The 20,494-nt window shown below is 42.4% G+C and overlaps 1 protein-coding gene across 3 annotated transcripts in view; it reads left to right on the plus strand.

Annotated features, from left to right (window-relative positions):
- The window catches only part of LOC127009499 (neprilysin-2-like), a 127,243-nt gene that overhangs the window by 23,133 nt on the left and 83,616 nt on the right, over positions 1-20,494 (plus strand). Inside the window, exon 1 of one of the 3 annotated variants that reach the window (XM_050882610.1) lies at positions 2,835-3,129. The exons of the other annotated variants lie outside the window; for them this stretch is intronic. Within the exon in view, the coding sequence (XP_050738567.1) occupies positions 3,104-3,129 (26 nt within the window). The 5' untranslated portion in view covers positions 2,835-3,103. Of the gene's footprint in view, positions 1-2,834; positions 3,130-20,494 lie in introns of those variants that run through there. 3 annotated transcript variants of the gene reach the window in all.

Raw genomic sequence — 20,494 nt, forward strand, 5'->3', positions numbered from 1 at the left:
GCCTTTCTTTACTTTTGTGACAACGCATAATCAAGGAAGAAATGAAAAGCATAACATTACTTTACTCTCTTTTGTCACTTGCACCAAGATAAAAGAAGGAAAAGTCAGTCAAAGCCCTATTCTGACATCCATGGCAGGAGAACTGGACAGCAGACTTTATTTGTAGACAACGCATATTCAACGAGGAAGTGAAACCAGCGACGTACGAGTTTTTCAATAAGAGCACAGACCACTGAACAACAACCACGTAATATAAGACCAGACAAAACTAGCTTAGGGGAGGGAGGGAGGGAGGCTGTTGAAAAGACTATCTCCCCGACCTTCAATTGAACTCACTTGATAGGGAGGGATGGCACGAGTCTGGCAGGGGAGTTGACTTACTACTGTGAAAAAGAATCTAATAGGTTGATGAACGAATGGTGAAAACTTGGTGGTGATGGTGGTGAAGCTTGTGGTGTGTTGGGGAGGGGTGGAGAGAGAGAGAGAGAGAGAGAGAGAGAGAGAGAGAGAGAGAGAGAGAGAGAGAGAGCGAGAGAGAGCGAGAGAGAGAGAGAGAGAGAGAGAGAGAGTTCATGCAGATCTTTTTTTTGTGTGTGTGTACAGCAAGGGAAACAGCTCAAGGAAAAGAAAGAAACAAGAAAAAAATGTTGGTCGAGATGTGAAGAGTTCGAGTCATTAGTATTTCGAGAAGCGGATGATAAAGAAGGCGTTTAGGAAAAGTAATAGCATTGGCCGTGATGGTGGTTTCTGTGGTTTTAATGTTGGTTTGAAGAAGGTGAAGAGCTGTTACCATCACCACCACAACAACTACTACTACTACTACTACTACTACTACTACTACTACTGTTGGTGGTAGCAAGTGTTCTAAGTGCTAATCGGTTCACTGATAGGCGCTAATCGGTTCATGGATAGAGAAAATCATATCTGTCAGGGTTAGCGCTCAGAACACTCGCTACCGCCAACACTACTACCACTACCACTACTACCACTACCACTACCACTACTACTACTACTACTACTACTACTACTACTACTACTACTACTACTACTACTACTACTACTATTACAGGCTCAATCACAACACCTTAAAAAAACACAATAACGCTACCAATTACCACCTCCAACACTAACAACAACAACAACAACAACACCACAACTAACTAAAACAAACAAACACTAATTGCACGTCGTTTTCTATACTAACAATGATTATTTTTTTGCCTCTTTCTTCCTCCTTTTGCTCTTCCTCCTCCTTCTTCTCCTCCTCTTTGCTCTTCCCTTCCACCTCTCTCCCTCTCTCTGATTGCTTCTTTCTCCCTTCCCTCCCTGGCGGCCTTGAGACTTGCTGGAGAAATGAAGGGAATAAGAACATAAGAATAACGGGCAGATGAGACCCGGAGCAGACAACAGGAGGTGCGAAGAGGTACTCGAGTGAAGCAAAGGGGTGAGCGGACGGAAGGACAGAGGTCGGGGAACAGCTAAAGACGGTCGGGTTTTATAATGACGAGAAGACTGGACAAACAAGACCACGTAGAAAATGAAGGTAGAAAAGACTTGGAAAAAGAGGCAAAGAAGGAGAGAGAAAAGAGATACAGGAATAGAGAAAAGGAGAGAGAAGAAGAGAGAGATGAAGCAAGAATACTGGATAAACAAGACCACGTAGAAAAGGAAGGAAAAAAAGACCTGGAAAAAAGAGGCAAAGAGAAGAGAGAAAAGAGATACAGGAATAGAGAAAAGGAGAGAGAAGAAGAGAGAGATGAAGCAAGGAGACTGGATTAGTAAGACCATGTAGAAAAGAAAGGAAGAAAAGAGCTGGAAAAAGAGGCAAAGAAGGAGAGAGAAACAGAGATACAGGAATAGAGAATAAGGGAAAGAAGAAGAGGAGTTGAGATGCAAGCGAAGAGACAGGCTAAACAAGAGGACGTAGAAAAGGAAGGAAGAAAAATAAACGATATGTGGAAAACGAGGAAGAGAGAAAGAAGGAGAGAGAGAAAAGATACGGGAAAAGAGAATAAAGGAGAGAGAAGAAGAGAGAGGTGAAGCAAGGCGAGGGGAGAGGATAAAAAAAAAAAACATAACTTGGAAAAGGAAGAAAAAAATGAAAAATTGGAGAAAAAGAGAGAAAATGATACAAGAAAAGAGGAAAAGGGAGTGAGAGAAGATAAGGTACTGAGATGCAAGGTCAGGCAGGGAAGAGATGAAGCAAGGAGAGGAGGAAGAGGAGGAGAGAAGGAAGGATGGGGCGGCGGCAACCTCATTATAAAGCAAGTGACGAGGATGGGAGGGGATACAGGGAGATAATGAAGAGAGAGAGAGGGAGAGGGTGAGGAAGGGGTAGAGAGAGAGAGAGGGAGAGGGTGAGGAAGGGGAAGAGAGGGAGAGAGAGCTAGAAAGACTCGTAATTTTTTTGTCATCACGTTACATGCTTTAAAACAATAATAATATAGCCTCAAGAACCACAAGTCTCAGTTCTCGGGGAAGAAAGCGACCCAGCTTATATAGATGTCACAAAGGGAACACCTCCGCACCACGCTACCAGTCTATCCACCTATCTATCTATTTATCTTTCTATCTATACGTGAATTTCTTAAAGGAGTAACTGCGTCTTAGAATCTCGACAAAACCGGCAAACCAGGAGATCTGGCCGCTATCGAGGAGACGCGCTGGCGAAGCCTTCTCAATTTTATGATTTCAATTTTCTCTGAATTCATTGTAAGAACTCGGTAATATGCAAATTGGAGACTCTTCAGACATCATCGGGAGAAAATTGTAGGTTAAGGGGCGATGAAGGGATAAGAAAAGAGGGTAAGGAGGATGAAGGGGGAGAGAACGAAGGGGAGGAGGGTAGAGGAGGACGAGGAGGAGGTAAAACGGGGACTCCGGACTGGGGACAGGTAGAGGGGCACCCGTTTATGGCACTCGTTTATAGCAGGGATAGAGTGGGGACCGAGGCTGATCGAGACGGTAGATCGTGAATAGAAAATATCAGAGGGGGAGGACGCGTGGCCCACGAAGGAAGGCGGATGACAGGCACCGTGACGCCAACGCAGTGAGGCCTTCGGTGAGGTGCGGAGACGTTGTGTTGCGGAGGACTCGGCGTCGCATGGCGGGGTGGCTCAGCGGCAACAGGTAGGTGGAGGGAAGCGTTACCAGAAGATCGTACTCATGTCATTGCATTTCTCCAGACCCAATACTGTCGTACCCATGCAACTGACCCGGTAGCTGCTGGGATTATGTTTCTTAAAGGTCCCTTTAAGCGAGAAAAATGAGAAAAAATCATCACTCACGCAAACCATTTCATAATATATAAACGCATTTGTCATCACTTTATGCATCATCTTTTTTGGGGAGTTATATCATGGCAAAAATTTGGCCCCCGTCGCTGGTACACGGTAAAACCACAAATTTGGCCCGTCGCTGCTACCGGGTTAAGTTACTGTTAAAACCGTCAATTGTTAATACTTTCCATCATCGTACTTATAACATTGCATTTCTCTTTTCGTCCGCAAAACTGTCGTACCCAAGCAATTAGCGACATTCAAGTTGTTCAAGGCGTTGCGTACTAATATTTTTTGCAGTCGTTCTGGGCCTCAAACCGGAAAATGCATTGTGCAATGTAATATAATCTGGTGAAGCGGGTGCAGCAGGGTCGGCGGTAGGAAAGGCCGTGTGTTGGGGTGACAGGTGAAAGCGTGTGTGGGACCTCCCTTAACCCGACGGTCGGGGTGAAGGTACGAACATCGGGAAGGGTCGATATGAAGTGTGAAATGTTTATGGTTGTTGGCGCTGGGTGATTATAGGTAGGTGGCTTTCGGTGCGAACATTGGGAAGGGTCGATTAGAGGTATACAATATTTATGCGTGGTGGCTTTGGGTGATTATAGGTGGCTGTAGGTGCGAAGAGAGGGAAGGGTCGACAAGAAGTGTGTAATCCTTATGTTTGATGACTTTAGGTGACTTTAGGTGGGAGCATAAACTAGTGACAGGGAAGACTCAACAAGAACATGAGGAAACAAGAACATAGGAAAGGGTCGACAAGAAGTAAGAGTGTGAATGCAATGCTGGTAACTTGTTTGTAGCTACAGGTCAGAGTGTGGAGGACAGCAACACACCATGACGGGTAAAAGCGAAGGAGAAAACAAGGAAAAGTTATAATCAAGGAGTCAAGGGAGAGATAAATGAAGAGAGGGAGGAGTGTGATGCTAATGTTAGGTGACGTGTGTATCTGCAGGTCAGTGGTTGTGGAGGATACATATACAATTATACAGTACTGGGAGAGCGAAAAAAACAAGGAAAGTTATAATCAAGTCAAAGAGAGATAATAAAGAGAGAGAGAGGTGTGATGCTAATGTTAGGTGACGTGGAGGACATAAACACGCTATTACGAGTACTGGGGAGCGAGAAAACAAGGAAAAGTTATAATCAAGGAGTCAAGGGAGAGATAAATGAAGAGAGGGAGGAGTGTGATGCTAATGTTAGGTGACGTGTGTATCTGCAGGTCAGTGGTTGTGGAGGACATAAACACGCTATTACGAGTACTGGGGAGCGAGAAAACAATGAGAAGTTAAAATGAAGATGTGGGAGAGAAGTTAATGGAGGGAAGAGAGGTATTCGAGTAGTCCAAGGGAAACTTTATGCTCGTAGTGGACTGCTTTCTCCCCGTCCCTTCAGTTAACAATAGGAGTTAAGACGGAGACGAGGGACAAAGAAGTGAAAAGAAGTAAGCTTAATCAAGTAGGCAGGAGGAAATCTTTATGCTTGTGTATACCGCTCTCTCTCTTTCTCCCTCCCCGTCCTCCTCCCTCCCTCCCTCCCTCCATCTCCTCCCTTAGCAAAGAAACCTTGGCTCGACAACTTTCACTGGCGCTGTCCCTCCTCTTCTTTTTCCTCTCCAGCTCTTCTCCCAATCATCTTAAATCCTACCATTCAGCCGGGTCTCAATCACGCCTTTTCTTCCCACTGGCTTGTGTCCTTTTTTCCCTATCTTTCATGTTTGGTTTGTATATAAATTTCCAGTCTCAGGGTGTTCGAGGCTAAATACCAGTATGTTCTTATCGTCATCATTAGATCCGTGTGCCCTGCGTCCTCGTTCAATAAGTCTCTTTCCCATCGTCTCAGGTGTTTGGGGGTTACTGAACAGGCAGATTATAGTGTCCGCACTCTCTACCTACCTCTCTACGTGGTACTCCCCCCTCTCTACCTGATTCGTCGCTTATAGTAATGATAATAAACAAGAGCCAGTCAGTCCGTCGTTTGATGTTACCCGCGCTCGCTCTGGAACTTCCCTCAGACCAGCAGACTCCTCCCTCCCGGACTTATACATCTCTATAACAGTTTCCACCCAGTGTACTCCGCCTCCCCACCCCTACCCTCACTTCCCTTCCCTTCCCTACCCTTCCCTTCCCTTCCCTACCCTCCTCTCCCTTCCCTTCCCTTCCCTTCCTTACCCTCCCCTCCTCTCCCTTCCTTTCCCTTCCCCTCCCTTCCCTTCCCTTCCCTTCCCTTCCCTTCCCTTCCCTTCCCTTCCCTACCCTTCCCTTCCCTTCCCTTCCCCACCCTCCTCCCCCTTCCCTTCCCTTTCCCTTCCCTTCCCTCCTTTCCCTTCCCTTCCCCTCCTCTCCAGTGTCCCCTTCGCGGGATGGTGCCACTAATGTCCCTTAATATCTGATGCCCCATGACTGTCACTCACCCGAAGGCGCCCTCAAAGACATAATAGACAAGGGTCAACCGTGAGTAACTTGAGTGTGGTGGCGGCGAGTTCACCACTTGAGGTTTGGTCCGCTCTCTGCAGAACGCCGACGCCGACGCCAATGTCATACAGGTTTGTGCTTACGTTCATAACAGTGCATGGTGTTACTCTCTCTCACACCAAACCACGTTCTTATATATACTTTTGAAATGCCCGGATCCAGGTTTTAGGCGTCCTCTGCCGAACCCTGCCGCTCACTCTACTCACTTTTGAAATGCACAAATTCAGGTTTTAGGCGCCCTCTGCCGAACCCCGACTCTCACTACATCACAACGTTTTGTTTTTACGTTCATAAGACTGCATGGCGCTACTCTCTCACACCAAACCACGTTCTTATATTCGTTCACTTTTGAAATGCCCGGATCCAGGTTTTAGGCGCCCTCTGCCGAACCCCGACGCTCACTACATCACACTGTTTTGTTTTTACGTTCATAACACTGCAAGGCGTCGCTCTCTCACATACCAATCCACATTCGTATATTCGCTCTCTTTTGAAACGCCCTGATCTAAGTTTTGGGCGCCCTCTGCCGAACGCCAATACTCACTATATCACATCATTTGGTTTTATGTTCATAAGACTGCATGGCGTCACTTTATTCGCAGGTGCTCTCCTTTGCAATGCCCAGACCTATAGGAGGTAAGGGAAGGTTGTGTCTGGTGTCAGGAGGTAAAGGAAAGGCTGTGTGAGAGTGTTCGAAGGTAAGGGGAGGTTGTGTTTGGTGTCAGGAGGTAAAGGAAAGCTGTGTGAGAGTGTTCGAAGGTAAGGGAAGACCGTGGCTGGGTGTTACAAAGCCTGACCCTTACCACCCCTTCCTCCCCGGCGTGGTTGAGGCGTCCTTGTCTCCAGCCTGGCCCGCGCCGCCACGCACACATAATAGGCTCTTTCTTGGCCATTGTTGTCGATATGATTTTGTAAGATTTCGCCCACAAGTAGAATATTATGGTCCCTCGTCTGTGTGGGGTTAAGCAATCAGCATGTTGTTGTTTGTTTGTGTCCTGGCTTGCTTACTGGCTGGGCGCTGTCTAGTTCTACATCTTCAAGAGTTCCTATCAGATTTCGCCCATAAGTAGAATATTATGATCCCTCGTCTGTGTGGGCTTAAGCAATCAGCATGTACTAGTTGTTTGTTTGTGTCCTTGCTTGCTTACTGGCTGGGCGCTTTCTAGTTCTACATGTGCAAGAGCTCCTACATAACCACTTTTTCTTCATCTACTTACAATAATCCACGAAAATTTCAAATAGCCCTAATGTCTCTTTCTCTTTCATTTTCTTTACCTCTTCTCCATTTATTTATTTTCTCTATCCACCTCCTCCTTCGCTTTGTATTCTTTCTCTTTCATTTTTTCCTATTCTCCAGTGCTTTATTTTTTTCTGTCTTCTTTCTCCTTCTCTTCCTCTTCTTCCTCTTCTTCGTTCTTGTTGGTATCCTGGTTTGCTCACTCGCTGGCTGCTTTCTAATTCTTCATATTCAAGCCTCACCTACATTACCAATTCTCTTAATCTTTTCTCTATTTTATTTGTTTTTTTTCTTAGATTTTCTCTTCCTTACGTTTCTTAGATTTTCTCTTCGTTCTTGTTTGTATCCTGGTTTGCTCACTCGCTGGCTGCTTTCTAAGTCTATATATTCAAGCGTCACCTACATTACCAATTCTCTTAATCTCTTCTCTGTTTTTTTTCTGATATTTTCCCTTACTATATGCCTAAACATTCTCTCTGTTTCATGTTATATCGTCGGGGGTTAGTTCGCTCGGCTCACAACTTATAGGTTTGATACCCGTATGGAGTGGAGTGGCAGCGAGCGGGCGGTCAACACCTTTGTCTCCGTCACCTATAAGCGGCATAGGCACCGGGAGTAGGGCGGGTGTCGTGGCCTGCATTCTGGGGAGGCAGCTCTCTCTTATACATCATCCGTCGCAACATTCATTAAAAGCGCCATGGAGTGGGGTAGCGGTCCATAACTAAGGAGTAAGGTTGGTATTGTCAGATGCTCCCAAACCTCACACCAACTATTTCCAAGGGCGAAAAAGGAGGTTAATCGAGTTCTAATGAGTGTTTTTTTAGGTTCACGGTACAGAAGAAGGCTCAGACTACCACCAGGGTCATAAAAGTACCCCTGGAAATACCCTAAACTCCCACGAAAGACTAGTAAACTACGTGTTCTTGGGTGCAGAAATGTTTAAAAATATGGCCCTAAAACCCTCGTGGCATAGGACACCCAAGGGAGCTTCACTGTTCTTAAACTATGGAAAGTTTATATAAGCTTAAAACCGGTTCTCTTCCTCTGCAGGTGCCATTATTTTCCTAAAACAGATCAATTTCATCCCTGTAACCCCGTGACATACTTTACCCTGTACAATAGTTCGCCCCGGACTTGTCGCCTTCTTTGTCAGAGCGGAGAAAGGACCGCTGAGCTCGCCCTAAAGTCACACGCCTTGGACTGGGCCGCGGCTTTCTCGGCATCTGTTTCGGGGTCATCACCTGGGGCTCAAGGTTACTAGGCCACGCTACAACCAGCCGTTGTCATAGGTGAAATGCGCTTCCTCAGCTATCTCTTGACCAACAGGTTTTGTTTTAGAAAGCAACGTGTGAGAACAAGAACAACGGCTTCGGTGAGAGATAAGAAACTGCCGGATAGCTTAATGTTGTGTTAGGTGGGTGGGTAAGTGGGGGCGGGGAGGTAGAGGTTAGATTACAGGTGAGAAGCTTCCAAACTGGCAACTCTGTCAGGACCGTTCAGTGGTAGGAAGAGCCGCGCGCGAGTCCCGTAATAAACCGGTGCTATTGAATTCGGCCAAGCGGAAGATGCAAGGGAATGGGGAAGCGTAAAGGGTAACTCGGTTCCTCAAGGCAGCGCTGTCAGAGTTTACCGTCCCCTGCAGTCACCATGGCTCCGTGTGAGTGCGGCGCGTCGCGGTGGCGGGTACCGGGGAGTGCGACGCAGGGAAAGCATTGGATGGGGAGACCTATAGCCGGAGGGAAGTGGGTCGCTGCCTGGAGGAAGGGAAGGAGTGCTGTAAAGAACCAACACCATCAGAACCACCATGATTGTACACCTCCACAAGCACCACCATTGCCACTACCACCTCCACCACCACCAATATAGTAACATAAACAAGCACTATCATCACCACTATCACCACCACCACCACCACAAGCACTACCACCATTCCAAGTATTCCCCCAACCACCACGCCTGTTACCACCACAAGTACTACCTTCCACCTCTATACAACCTCCACTACAAGCACAACCACCATCCCTAACATACCTACACATCACCACGCCTCTTACATTCACAAGCCTTACCTTCTACCACTTCTACCACCACCACACCCAACACCAACACCACCACAATCACTACTCCCTCCATAAGATCCGATTTTGGCCGCGTTTCTGCTAATAAATAACACAAACTACACCCACGTTCATGCTTCCCAAAGGTGTACAGTCTACGAAATAACCAATTACCTCGGGAACGTCTTCTTACCTGCCCGAATGACTGTCACCTGTACGACTCGGGCTTTCGATCATTTTCACGTTCGAACAGATGTGACAGAACCGAGTCATTTATTTGATTACTTATTTATATATTTCTCCTTTTTTTTTTCACTTGTGTTGGAGTTTCACGGTTTGTATTTGATTTACTATTATTATTATTATTATTATTATTATTATTATTATTATTATTATTATTATTATTATTATTATTATTATTATTATTATTATTATTATTATTATTATTATTATTATTATTATTATTATTATTATTATTATTATTATTATTATTATTATTGGTGTTACTATTGTGGTTGTTGTTATTAATATCATTATTATTATCATTATTATTATTATCATCATCATCATTATTGTTAAGATATATTTTTTCTTATTATTACAGTTAGCATGGTTATCACTTACTGTTGTTGTTGTTGTTGTTGTTTTTTATTGTTATAAGTAGTAGTTGTAGTCAGAGAGAGAGAGAGAGAGAAAGGCTTGCCGGTGGTGAGTGGCTTTCTCTAAACAACCGAATGATGGATGAACAGTGTGTGTGTGTGTGTGTGTGTGTGTGTGTGTGTGTATAGCAGAGAGGCACTATCCACACACACACACACACACACACACACACACACACACACACACACCTGGTTTGAGACTAATTGATGAGGTGACCTTCCAAGCGGTGCCTGGCGCTAAGCTCGTTAATCCGTCCTCTGCAGGTATATCATGGATCCAGGTGAAGAGGGGTGGGGGGGGAAAGGGGTTGAGGGGGTCGGGGGGTCGGAGGCTCAAGGGAGGAGGGGAGGAGGAGGGGTGGGAGAAGATGTGGGTGTTTGGTGGACTGTAATGTAATGTTTTTTCTCTGTCTCTTTCTCTCTCTCTTTTTTTTTTCGTGTGTGTGTGTGTGTGTGTGTGTGTGTGTGTGTGTGTGTGGCTGGGTGTGAGGGAGGAGGGGGAAGAGGTTCAAGGAGAGGGGAGGGAGGTTCAGGAAGGGGGAAGGGGATAGAATGGTGTGAGTGTGTTTGATGTAATGTTTTCTTCTCTTTTAATTGTGTTGTGTGTGTGTGTGTGTGTGTGTGTGTGTGTGTGTGTGTGTGTGTGTGTGTGTGTGTGGCTGGGTGTGAGGGAGGAGGGGGAAGAGGTTCAAGGAGAGGGGAGGGAGGTTCAGGAAGGGGGAAGGGGATAGAATGGTGTGAGTGTGTTTGATGTAATGTTTTCTTCTCTTTTAATTGTGTTTGTGTGTGTGTGTGTGTGTGTGTGTGTGTGTGTGTGTGTGTGTGTGTGTGTGTGTGTGTGTGTGTGTGTGTGTGTGTGTGTGTGTGTGTGGACGTCATTTTTTGGTTGAATGATCTGAATTTGCATATATAAATGTCATCCTTCCGCTATATTATAATGCGACATTGTGAAAGGGAATTGAAATATGCCTTTGTTATAGATAGATGTATAGATAGATTGATACATACATACATACATACATAGAGAGAAAGATAGATAGAAAGGCAGATACAGATACATGGACGAATAGACAGACTGATAGATAGAGATAGATAGATTGTTTATTTACTTATATGACTGCCGAGATAACCACAAGCAAAATCACAGAATCACTACAGTAACGGACCCAAAGAACGGACTCACCCAACCTTGAATCCCGCCCCGACAGTAACGCAGATAATGGAAAAAACAAATGAACAAAGAAAACCGCTTTGTTCGGAGCACATTCATTACGGAAAGGCCTTCGACGCCGCGGAAGGAGTACTAGCGGTTCTTAAAGCGATTCTACAAAAGTGTGTGAGTGGCGTCTATTGTATAAACCTAAATGCTACTAGGATGAGACAGCAGCTTTTAGACTCTGTACTTACACCGGAAAAGTTTCAATAATAGGGAAGTTTGGGTGGATGAAACTACATCTCCTAAGCTGTTTACGGTGGGCTTAAAAAGAGTATTGAAAGAAACGCTTAAGGGAATGATAATTGAGGGAAGCGAGTACCCAAGTAACCTACAATTTATAGATGACATTATTTTTAGACGAGGTCTGTGGTGTTATCCTTGACGACGTAATGCAAGGATGAGACAGCGAGGATTTGGTTTTGTACTTATACCTAAGGAGAAGATGAGAGATCGTTGCTGAGAAGAGTTACTGTAGAGGTCAGGTCTGAAAAATTATGGGGCATGCCCTGTCTATTATTATTATTATTGTTGTTGTTGTTGTTGTTGTTGTAATAGTAGTAGTAGTAGTAGTAGTAGTTGTAGTAGTTGTTGTTGTTGTTGTTATTGTTGGTGGTGGTGGTGGTGACCTTGTTTTTGTTCTTGTTATTATTATTGTTATAGTTATTTTTGTTATTTTATTCTTGTTTTTGTTGTTGTTATTGTTGTCTTATTACTCCACCGTTCATCCTGGCCGTGCTTATTAGTCTGGGTCTCAGTTCCCGGTGCGTTGCTCTCTCCCTGTTTGCTCATCGTCCCGACACCCGAGTCTCACCTCACCTGCCCGCGCTGATACGGCCTTCCATTAGTATAACGCCCGCCATCCATTATACTGACGAGGGTGATGGTGATGATAGTAATAATAATGTTAATAGGAAGTGTTAATGGTAGGATTCTTTTTTTTATTTTTTTTACAGCAAAGCAATCTGTTCAAGAGCGATAATAAAATGGTATGTCCGTCATCCATTGTACTTATGAAGGTGATGATGGCAATGATATTAGTAATGATAATGTTGAGAGCAAGTTAAGAATAAGTGATATGTCTTCCCACAATCATTTCTCCTTCAATGTCTAAGGGGATGACTCGGGCTAGTTTTAAGGAATACGCTGCTATTTTTATTATTACCGTTGCTATTTTATTTGGCGGTTTTGTCATTGTTATTTTTTTGTTGTTGTCGTTGTTAGTGATATTATTGTCGTTGTTGTTTTTGTTGTTGTTGAGGGGATAACTCTGGCCGGTGCAGGGACGAGGAAACCGCTCTCTCATTTCCTCATCTTCATTCTTCTCATGTCGGCGGATGATTGAGTCGGTTTTCCGGGAACACGCTCTGAGGAGGCAGGTCATCCCATTCCTTGGAGAGACAATTACGGGGAAGCGTAATCTCCGAGCCTATAATCAGTAATCAGCCTCGGAGGTTCGTTTCCGCGTCCTTGACATAGTTTGGTTGTTATCGTTGTTGCTTAATGCATGCACTCATACGCCAGCCCGCACAATCCTAAACTATGGCAGTGTTACGTTCCACCTACAGCCGTCATGTGGATGGATCTAGTGTCTCTCCCAGCCGGCTTTTTTTTCTCTCAATGTCGACTTAACTCTGTAATGATCCAACGCATCTTTCTAATTCCGTCTCAGAAAGGAATTAAAAAGCCAAAACTAGCAACACAACTCTTAATAAATACTTCTACGACGTTTAAAAAAAGAAATCTGATGGTCATGTTAGCAAGGCGGGAATCCACGTAATTAAAAAGCCAAAACTAACCACACATCTGTTAATAAATACTTCTACGACGTTTAAAAAAAATCTGTCGCTCATGTTAGCAAGGCGAGAATCATGAGGGTAAATCTAAGTGTCTCCTCTTCCATCACTTCTTTCTACTTCCGTCTCAAAAAGGAATTAAAAAGCCAAGACTAGGGACACAACTGTTAAGAAATACTAATACTATCCTGTGTCCAAGGTGATAGGCATGAGGGTACAGTTTCAGTCTCCCTCGCAGCGTCCTCTTCTTTTTTATTTTTTTACTCCTCTTTCGTATGCCCTTGAGCTGCCTTCTCTTCCCTATAAAAAAATAATCTCGTATAAAGAGACTAAGAAATTCTTCATAAAAATATTATACAATCATTCACATAGGAAAGCACTCATGAGATAATTAATGAGTAGTTTTATTTTTTGTTGTTGTTGATGTAGTCATGTGAAAATTTGGCTTTTGAGAGTAAAAAAAAAATCTTCATATAAACACTACATTATCATTAAGAAATAGCACCAAGAAGAATTAGTGTGAGGTTCCTGTTCCTTGTCGCCTTATTCGTGTATACACTTGGCCACTGAGAGAGCAAAGAAGATGAAAGAAAAAATATGTATCGTCGACGTGGTAATCTGCCTGGAAAAGCTAAGCCGTTGGGAGAAAGGGAGAGGGTGTGAGCCAGCGCCAAGGCCACGGCCAAGACTTTCATACAGCGAAGGAAAGAAGAAAACAAACAAAGGAGCAGAAAAAAGGAATTGCCAGAAAATGCGAGGCGAAAATAAAAGAAGAGGAAAGAAAAAAAAGCAGTTTGATGGAAAAAAAGATAAATCGGGAAGGGAAAACAACAAAGTAAGATAAATAAGAATGAAACAAGAAATTATTTGAAAGAGCACATCAAGGTTATACGGAAACAGTCACTTCCCCCCCCCCAAAAAAAAAAAAATATTATGAAGAGGTAATGAAACAATTCAGCTAAAGAATGAGGAAGAGAGAAATAAAAATAAACAATGCAAGTAAAATAATAAATATCGTCAGCTCTGAAGGAAAAAAAAACCATAAGAAAAGAAATAAAAGAAAGAGACGGAAAAATGTGTACGTCTTTCTCTCTCTCTCTCTCTCTCTCTCTCTCTCTCTCTCTCTCTCTCTCTCTCTCTCTCTCTCTCTCTCTCTCTCTCTCTCTCTCTCTCTCTCTCTCTCTCTTTCTCTTTCTCTTTCTCTTTCCCTTCCCTTCCCTTCCCTTCCCTTCCCTTCCCTTCCCTTTCCTTCTCTTCCCTTCTCTTCTCTCACTCCTTGTTCTTCCCTCTTTCCCTCCCTCCCGTCCCTTCTATTCCCTTCCCTGCCCGTACCATCCCTTTCCTTTCCTTCCCTTCCCTTCCCTTCCCTCCCCTTCTCTCACTCTTTCTTCTTTCCTCTTTCCCTCCCTCCCTTCTTCTCTACCCCCCCTCACCCCCACACTCTCTCTTTCTCGGTAAATGTTGTGATATCTCTCATTATATCGTCTATTTTTACCAAGCCTTTCCAGCAACACACCTAGCTCCGTCTTTCTGAGGGCGCGTTGACACCTGCGGCTCATCTCGCTTCCTCGTGCCGGACTGAAAAGGGGACGAGAAAGCTTACGGGGAGAAAAACATGCAGCGTTCAAAGCATCATGGTGAACCGGTCTCATCAGCCATCATCATCCTCCTCTCCCGCCGCCTTCCTTCCTTGCTTCTTTCCTCTTTCATGGGTGGTCTCTAATACGGCTTTTTTTATAACCATTGCGAGACGAGATCCTGTCTTTCTACCTCCTTCTATTTAATTTTATCTATCTGTCTTTCTATCCATCTCGTTATTCGTCATCTTAAACGGTGTCAGCATCTCCGTTTTCGTCTTCCATTACTGGCTTTTATTACGCTTTTTTTTTTTGGCCCTTACGAGATAATGTTTTTCTATTATGTCTTGCTATCTTTGTTTGTCTCTCTATCTTTCTATCTTTCGTATACCAAACTTTATCATTCATTCACTTTATTATTTCACTTCGTATATCCTGTTTTCCTCTTTCATTGCTGCGTCCTATTGTACCCCCTTTTTTTTACCATTACGAGATTTTGTTTTTCTTTTTTCTATCTCTGTCTTTCTATCTCTCCATCCCTGCTTCCATCATCTTATACTGTCTCATCATCTCCCTCCTTCCTCTTTCATTACAGGTCTTCCTATTATAACTTTTTTTTGCCGTTACGAGATACTGTTTTTCTTTTTCTCTCTCTATCTTTTTATCTCTCTATCCCTACTTCCATCATCTTATACTGTCTCATTATCTCCCTCCTTCCTCTTTCATTACAGGTCTTCCTATTATAACTTTTTTTGCCGTTACGAGATACTGTTTTTCTTTTTCTCTCTCTATCTTTTTATCTCTCCATCCCTGCTTCCATCATCTTATACTGTCTCATCATCTCCCTCCTTCCTCTTTCATTACAGCTTCCTATTATAACTTTTTTTGCCGTTACGAGATACTGTTTTTCTTTTTCTCTCTCTATCTTTCTATCTCTCTATCCCTACTTCCGTTATCTTATACTGTCTCATCATCTCCCTCCTTTATCTTTCATTACAGCTCTTCATATTATATCTTTTTGCCATCACGAGATACTGTCTTTCCATCTTTCTATCTATCTTTATTTCTCTATCTCTCCATCCACCGCCGTAGCACACACGTTTATTTCTCTTCGTATCTCCCACCTCCATTTAATCGCATCTTCCTTCCTTTTAACCATTACGAGAATCTTTTCATCCCTCTCTCTCTCTGTCTATCTATCTCCATCCATCCACCATCTTAAGAAACACGTCTATTCCATTTCAAATCGTAAGTAGAGTAGAGGCGACAGATGCAGTTTTTTCATCCTCAAAGCCATCACGTGCCGCCTGAAGCTTGTTGGTCGGTGTGTCTGTCGAAGTCTTGAAGGTCCTACTTGTGTCTGGATGGCCTGTCCGCCTGTCTGTCTTGTACAAACGTGAGGGTCGTCGTATGCTTGTATATATGTATTTCCACCATAGAAGCAAATAGTAAAATGTAAATACGAGTAATGTGATGTTCTTATGCTTCTATGCTTTTATTTTCCCCGTAGAAGCAAATAGTAAGTCTTGAATAGTAAATAGGGAAATATATAATCATGTGAACGTATTGAGAAGTTGGAAATAAAACTTAAAGAAAGAAAAAAAACCGCTTACGTCATGCAAATATCGAAAAAATAGAGAAATAGAGAGAAATGGGGCGAGAGAGAGAGAGAGAGAGAGAGAGAGAGAGAGAGAGAGAGAGAGAGAGAGAGAGAGAGAGAGAGAGAGAGAGAGAGAGAGAGAGAGAGAGAGAGAGAGAGAGAGAGTTATGAATGACGCCACAGAACTGCCGTCAGCTGTCAGGGCGAGATAACGCCTCACACTTGCTGTCATATATTTCTTCTAAAGTACAGGCTTTGGAGCTTGATGTATCACGGTAGAGCGAGAGTGAAAAAAATCAAATAAAAAGTGTTGACAGTACCAATGTGAAAAGAAAGAAAGAAAAGAAGCAAGGCAGACTATTCGCTTATGTTACATTTATCTTACTTTGCTGAGTATTTGTTATGTAAGGTATATTTTGGTGGTGAATAATTGAAAGTGAAGAAGGAAAATTGATATAAAAAAATCGACAAATACCGCGACGAAATAAAATGTCTCGGGTAAAAGGACAGTCAAACACCGTTGGGTACAAACTCTGAATATAGACAGTCAAACACCGTTGGGTACAAACTCTGAATATATCGGAGATGGATAAGGAAAATAAAAATCAATAGGAATGGCTTGGATAAAAAGAATAAATAATAAAAGAATCGACAAATACCACCACGAAATAATAAAGTTTGGGTAAAAAGATGTCGTAGTGTCGTTAAACATTGTTAGGCATCAGAGCTTTGGCTGTGAATAAATCGAAGGTGAGTAAGAAATGGTAAAGGTGAAGTTGGGGGCTTAAGATATAACTACGCCTAGCCACAGTGCTCATCTCCGTCACATTGGCCCTTGAGCCTGTGGTGGGAAGAACCCATATCCTCTATACATGGGAGCGGTGAGTAGCGGGCTTTTTTTCTCTCTGCACTCTTTTTGTTGCCCTTGAGCCGTCTCCTTTGCTGTATAAATAAATAAATAAATAAATACACAGGGCTAGTGTGACATTTGGGTTACCACAATTTATATTCCGCACGTTTCCCCAGTCACCCATTTATCGACCAGCCCGAGAGGGAGGATGAACAGCTGGGTGAGTTGCCCGCTGACTTCCAGAGCCTGGATTCGAACGCGGGTCTGCGGATTCGTGGTTAGGGACGTTAAGCACTGCACCACGGAAGCGCCTGATTGAGGGAAATAAAAATAGATCAAATACCGCCACGAGAGGAAAAGCTTTGATAATAAAAACACAAATAAGTCTCATTAACATTTTCTTATCCATGTTTTGTCGATCTCTTCCACTTTTAACGATGTGTTTATGATATTCGTCTTGCACTTTTTTTTTATGGGGATTCCAATATTATGTTTTTTGCTCAAACTTTTTTTTATTTATTTTCTTAACTTACGTGCGCAGATTACGATACCCCTCGAATGAATGATGATAGATAGATTGATGGATAAATAGACAGACAGACATTTACATAGATAGATAGATACGTAGATAGACAGATAGATAGATAGAGAATTAGTAACTGGATAGGTAGATATATATAGTTGTATATGCAAACCGAACACAAAGAAATAATGAAGAAAAAAAAGTTAAGTAATAAGATAGATTGATGGATAAATAGACAAACAGACATGTGCATAGATAGATAGATACGTTGATAGATAGATAGATTGAGAACTAGTAACTGGATAGCTAGATAGATAGTTGTATATGCAAACGTAACACAAAGAAATAATAAAGAAAAAAAAGTTAAGTAATAAGATAGATTGATGGATAAATAGACAAACAGACATGTGCAATTTTTGTGCATAGATAGATAGATACGTAGATAGATAGACAGATAGCTAGATAGAGAATTAGGAAGTGGATAGCTAGATAGATGGTTGTATATGCAAACCTAACACAAAGAAATAATAAAATAAAAAAGTTAAATAATTCACAAAAAATAGAGTAAAACGATACATTGAAACGAAAAAAAAAAAGAAGAGAAATATACAGTAAAATTTAATATCCTTCCGTAAAAAGTAAAGAAATGAAAAAGGTAAAATAAATAGTTAAATAATACCCCCAAAAATATGTAAAAAAAAAAAAAAAATCGTCGAAATTAAAAAAAAAAAAATACAGCAAACTCCTTCCTCGAAAAACGAAAATAAAACAAACAAGGAAAGAAAGGCAACATATTATCAAGAAAAATAAATATGGAGTAAAACAAATACGTCGAAATAAAAAAAAAAAAGAAAAAATGCAGCAAATCCCTTCCGCGAAAAACAAAACAAGACAAACTAGGAAAGAAAGACAACACATTACCAAGAAAAAGAAATATAGAGTAAAAAAAAACCGTCGAAATTAAAGAAAAAAAGAGAAAAAGAAAAAATCGCAGCAAATCCCTTCCGCGAAAAACAAAATAAGACAAACTAGGAAAGAAAGACAACTCATTATCGATTCCTCCACACTTGCGGCCACGTGTTAAATTTTCTTATGACCTTCACATTGCAGCTGAGGGAGGACACGGGACCAACACAAGACTAGGAAAACCAACAGATATTATAAAAAAGAAACAAACTCAGATTATCGATTACTCCACACTTTGACCCACGGGTGAAGTGTCTCTAATGACCTTCACGTCGCAGCTGAGGGAGGACACCGGACCAACAGGCACCTCCCCCCAAAAGACTAGGAAAACCAGCTGATATTACAAAAAACAAATAAGTCAGATTGTACTCGTAGATAACTTCACACTTGAGGCTTTGTAACGCAATTTCTCTTTGACCTTCACCTTGTAGCCGAGAGGGGAAACAGGACCACCACCACCAACAAACACCACCCCAAAAAAGACTAGGAAAACCAGCAGATATTATAAAAGGCAAAAGGGTCAGATTATACACGTAGATAACTTCACATTGAGGCTTCGTAACTTAATTTCTCTTTGACCTTCACCTCGTAGCCGAGAGGGGAAACAGGACCACCAACAACAACAAGCAACACCCCAAAAAGACTAGGAAAAACAGCAGATATTATAAAAGTAAATAAAGTCAGATTGTCGATAACTCCACACTTGCGGCCACAGGTTAAACTTCTCTGATGACCTTCACGTTACAGCTGAGGGTGGAAACACGACCAACAACGAACGCCACACCCCCAAAAATATTAGGAAAGCCAGCAGATATTATAAAAGGCAAAAAGGTCAGATTGTCGATAACTCCACACTTGCGGCCACAGGTTAAACTTCTCTGATGACCTTCACGTTACAGCTGAGGGTGGAAACACGACCAACAACAAACGCCACACCCCAAAAGATATTAGGAAAGCCAGCAGATATTATAAAGGAAAGTAAGCCAGATTATACATAAATAACTTCACCCTTGCTGTCACATATCTTTTTTTTTTCTATGACCTCCACGTTGCAGATGAGCGAAGAAACAGCACCAACACCCCCTCCCCCCCCACAAAAAAAAAGACTAGGAAAACTTAACAGACGTACAGCGGACAGGTATATTACATAGTCCCGTACTCCTCCTCCTCCTCCTCCTCCTCCTCCTCCATTACCATTCACTAATCATAAGTTGAGGTAAAGTTGGGCGCCTATGCTCTAGCGGCGCGTGGCCTCAGTGCTCATCTCCGTTTCCCAGTGTGTTACCCAGGCTACCATACTTAACCCTCCTATTTCTAACTCAGGTACTCATTTAACGACCAGCTTGTAAGGGAAAATGAATAGATGGGTGAAATGAGTGCCGACTACCCAGGCAAGGAGTCGAACCCGCTTCCATGGATTCGTAGCTAGGCATGCTAACCACTACACCATAGGGCCGTGTGGTCTCTCAAGTCGAGCTTACGTGCATGGCGAGTTCCTTCGGCTTCATCAATTCGTTGTTTTTTTTTTTTTTTTAACATATACTTCTTTGACTCCGGTAGGCTTATTGGTGGGGCCTGATGGTCGACCCCAGCCCGTTGTGGCGCAGTCAAGTGTTTATAGTGGCGCCATCTTGCAGCTCATGGCCTCGACTAAGAACGCACCATCAGAGTTCACTGGCCTCATTAACATTGCCTTCCATGTTTATTCGATGTCCTCATTTCGACTGATGCATTCACGACGCTCGTCTCTCTGATGTAATTCTAATGACTTTTCTTCGTTTTTCTTACTTTATAAATTTAGTTTCATTTCAGTATCTATTGACTGTTTTCATTTTTTGGGTCAGCTTGTTTATCCATCTGTCTGTTTAGCTATCAAACTGTCTGATTGTCTGTCGTTATATCTATCTCCTTATAAACTTTATATCTCTGTATATCTGTTATCTAATTATATTAATCTTTCTTCATCTACTTATCTCTATCTATCTATCTACCTATCTATATCTGTCAATCTACCTATCTATCTATCTACGTACCTATCTCTCTTCCTATCTATCCATATCTATCTGTATCATCTATCTATCTATCCATCCTATCTGTCTTATCTCTTTAATCGTGTCTATCTATCCATCATTAAATATGGTTAGCAGCCTGTCGCATGGGTCCCATGGAAACGGTTCCGACTCTTACCTGGTCAGCCCCCAGTATATATATATATATTTATATATATATATATATATATATATATATATATATATATATATATATAT

This window comes from Eriocheir sinensis, chromosome 41, assembly GCF_024679095.1.
Source record: "Eriocheir sinensis breed Jianghai 21 chromosome 41, ASM2467909v1, whole genome shotgun sequence".
NCBI classification, from domain to species: Eukaryota; Metazoa; Arthropoda; class Malacostraca; order Decapoda; family Varunidae; genus Eriocheir; species Eriocheir sinensis.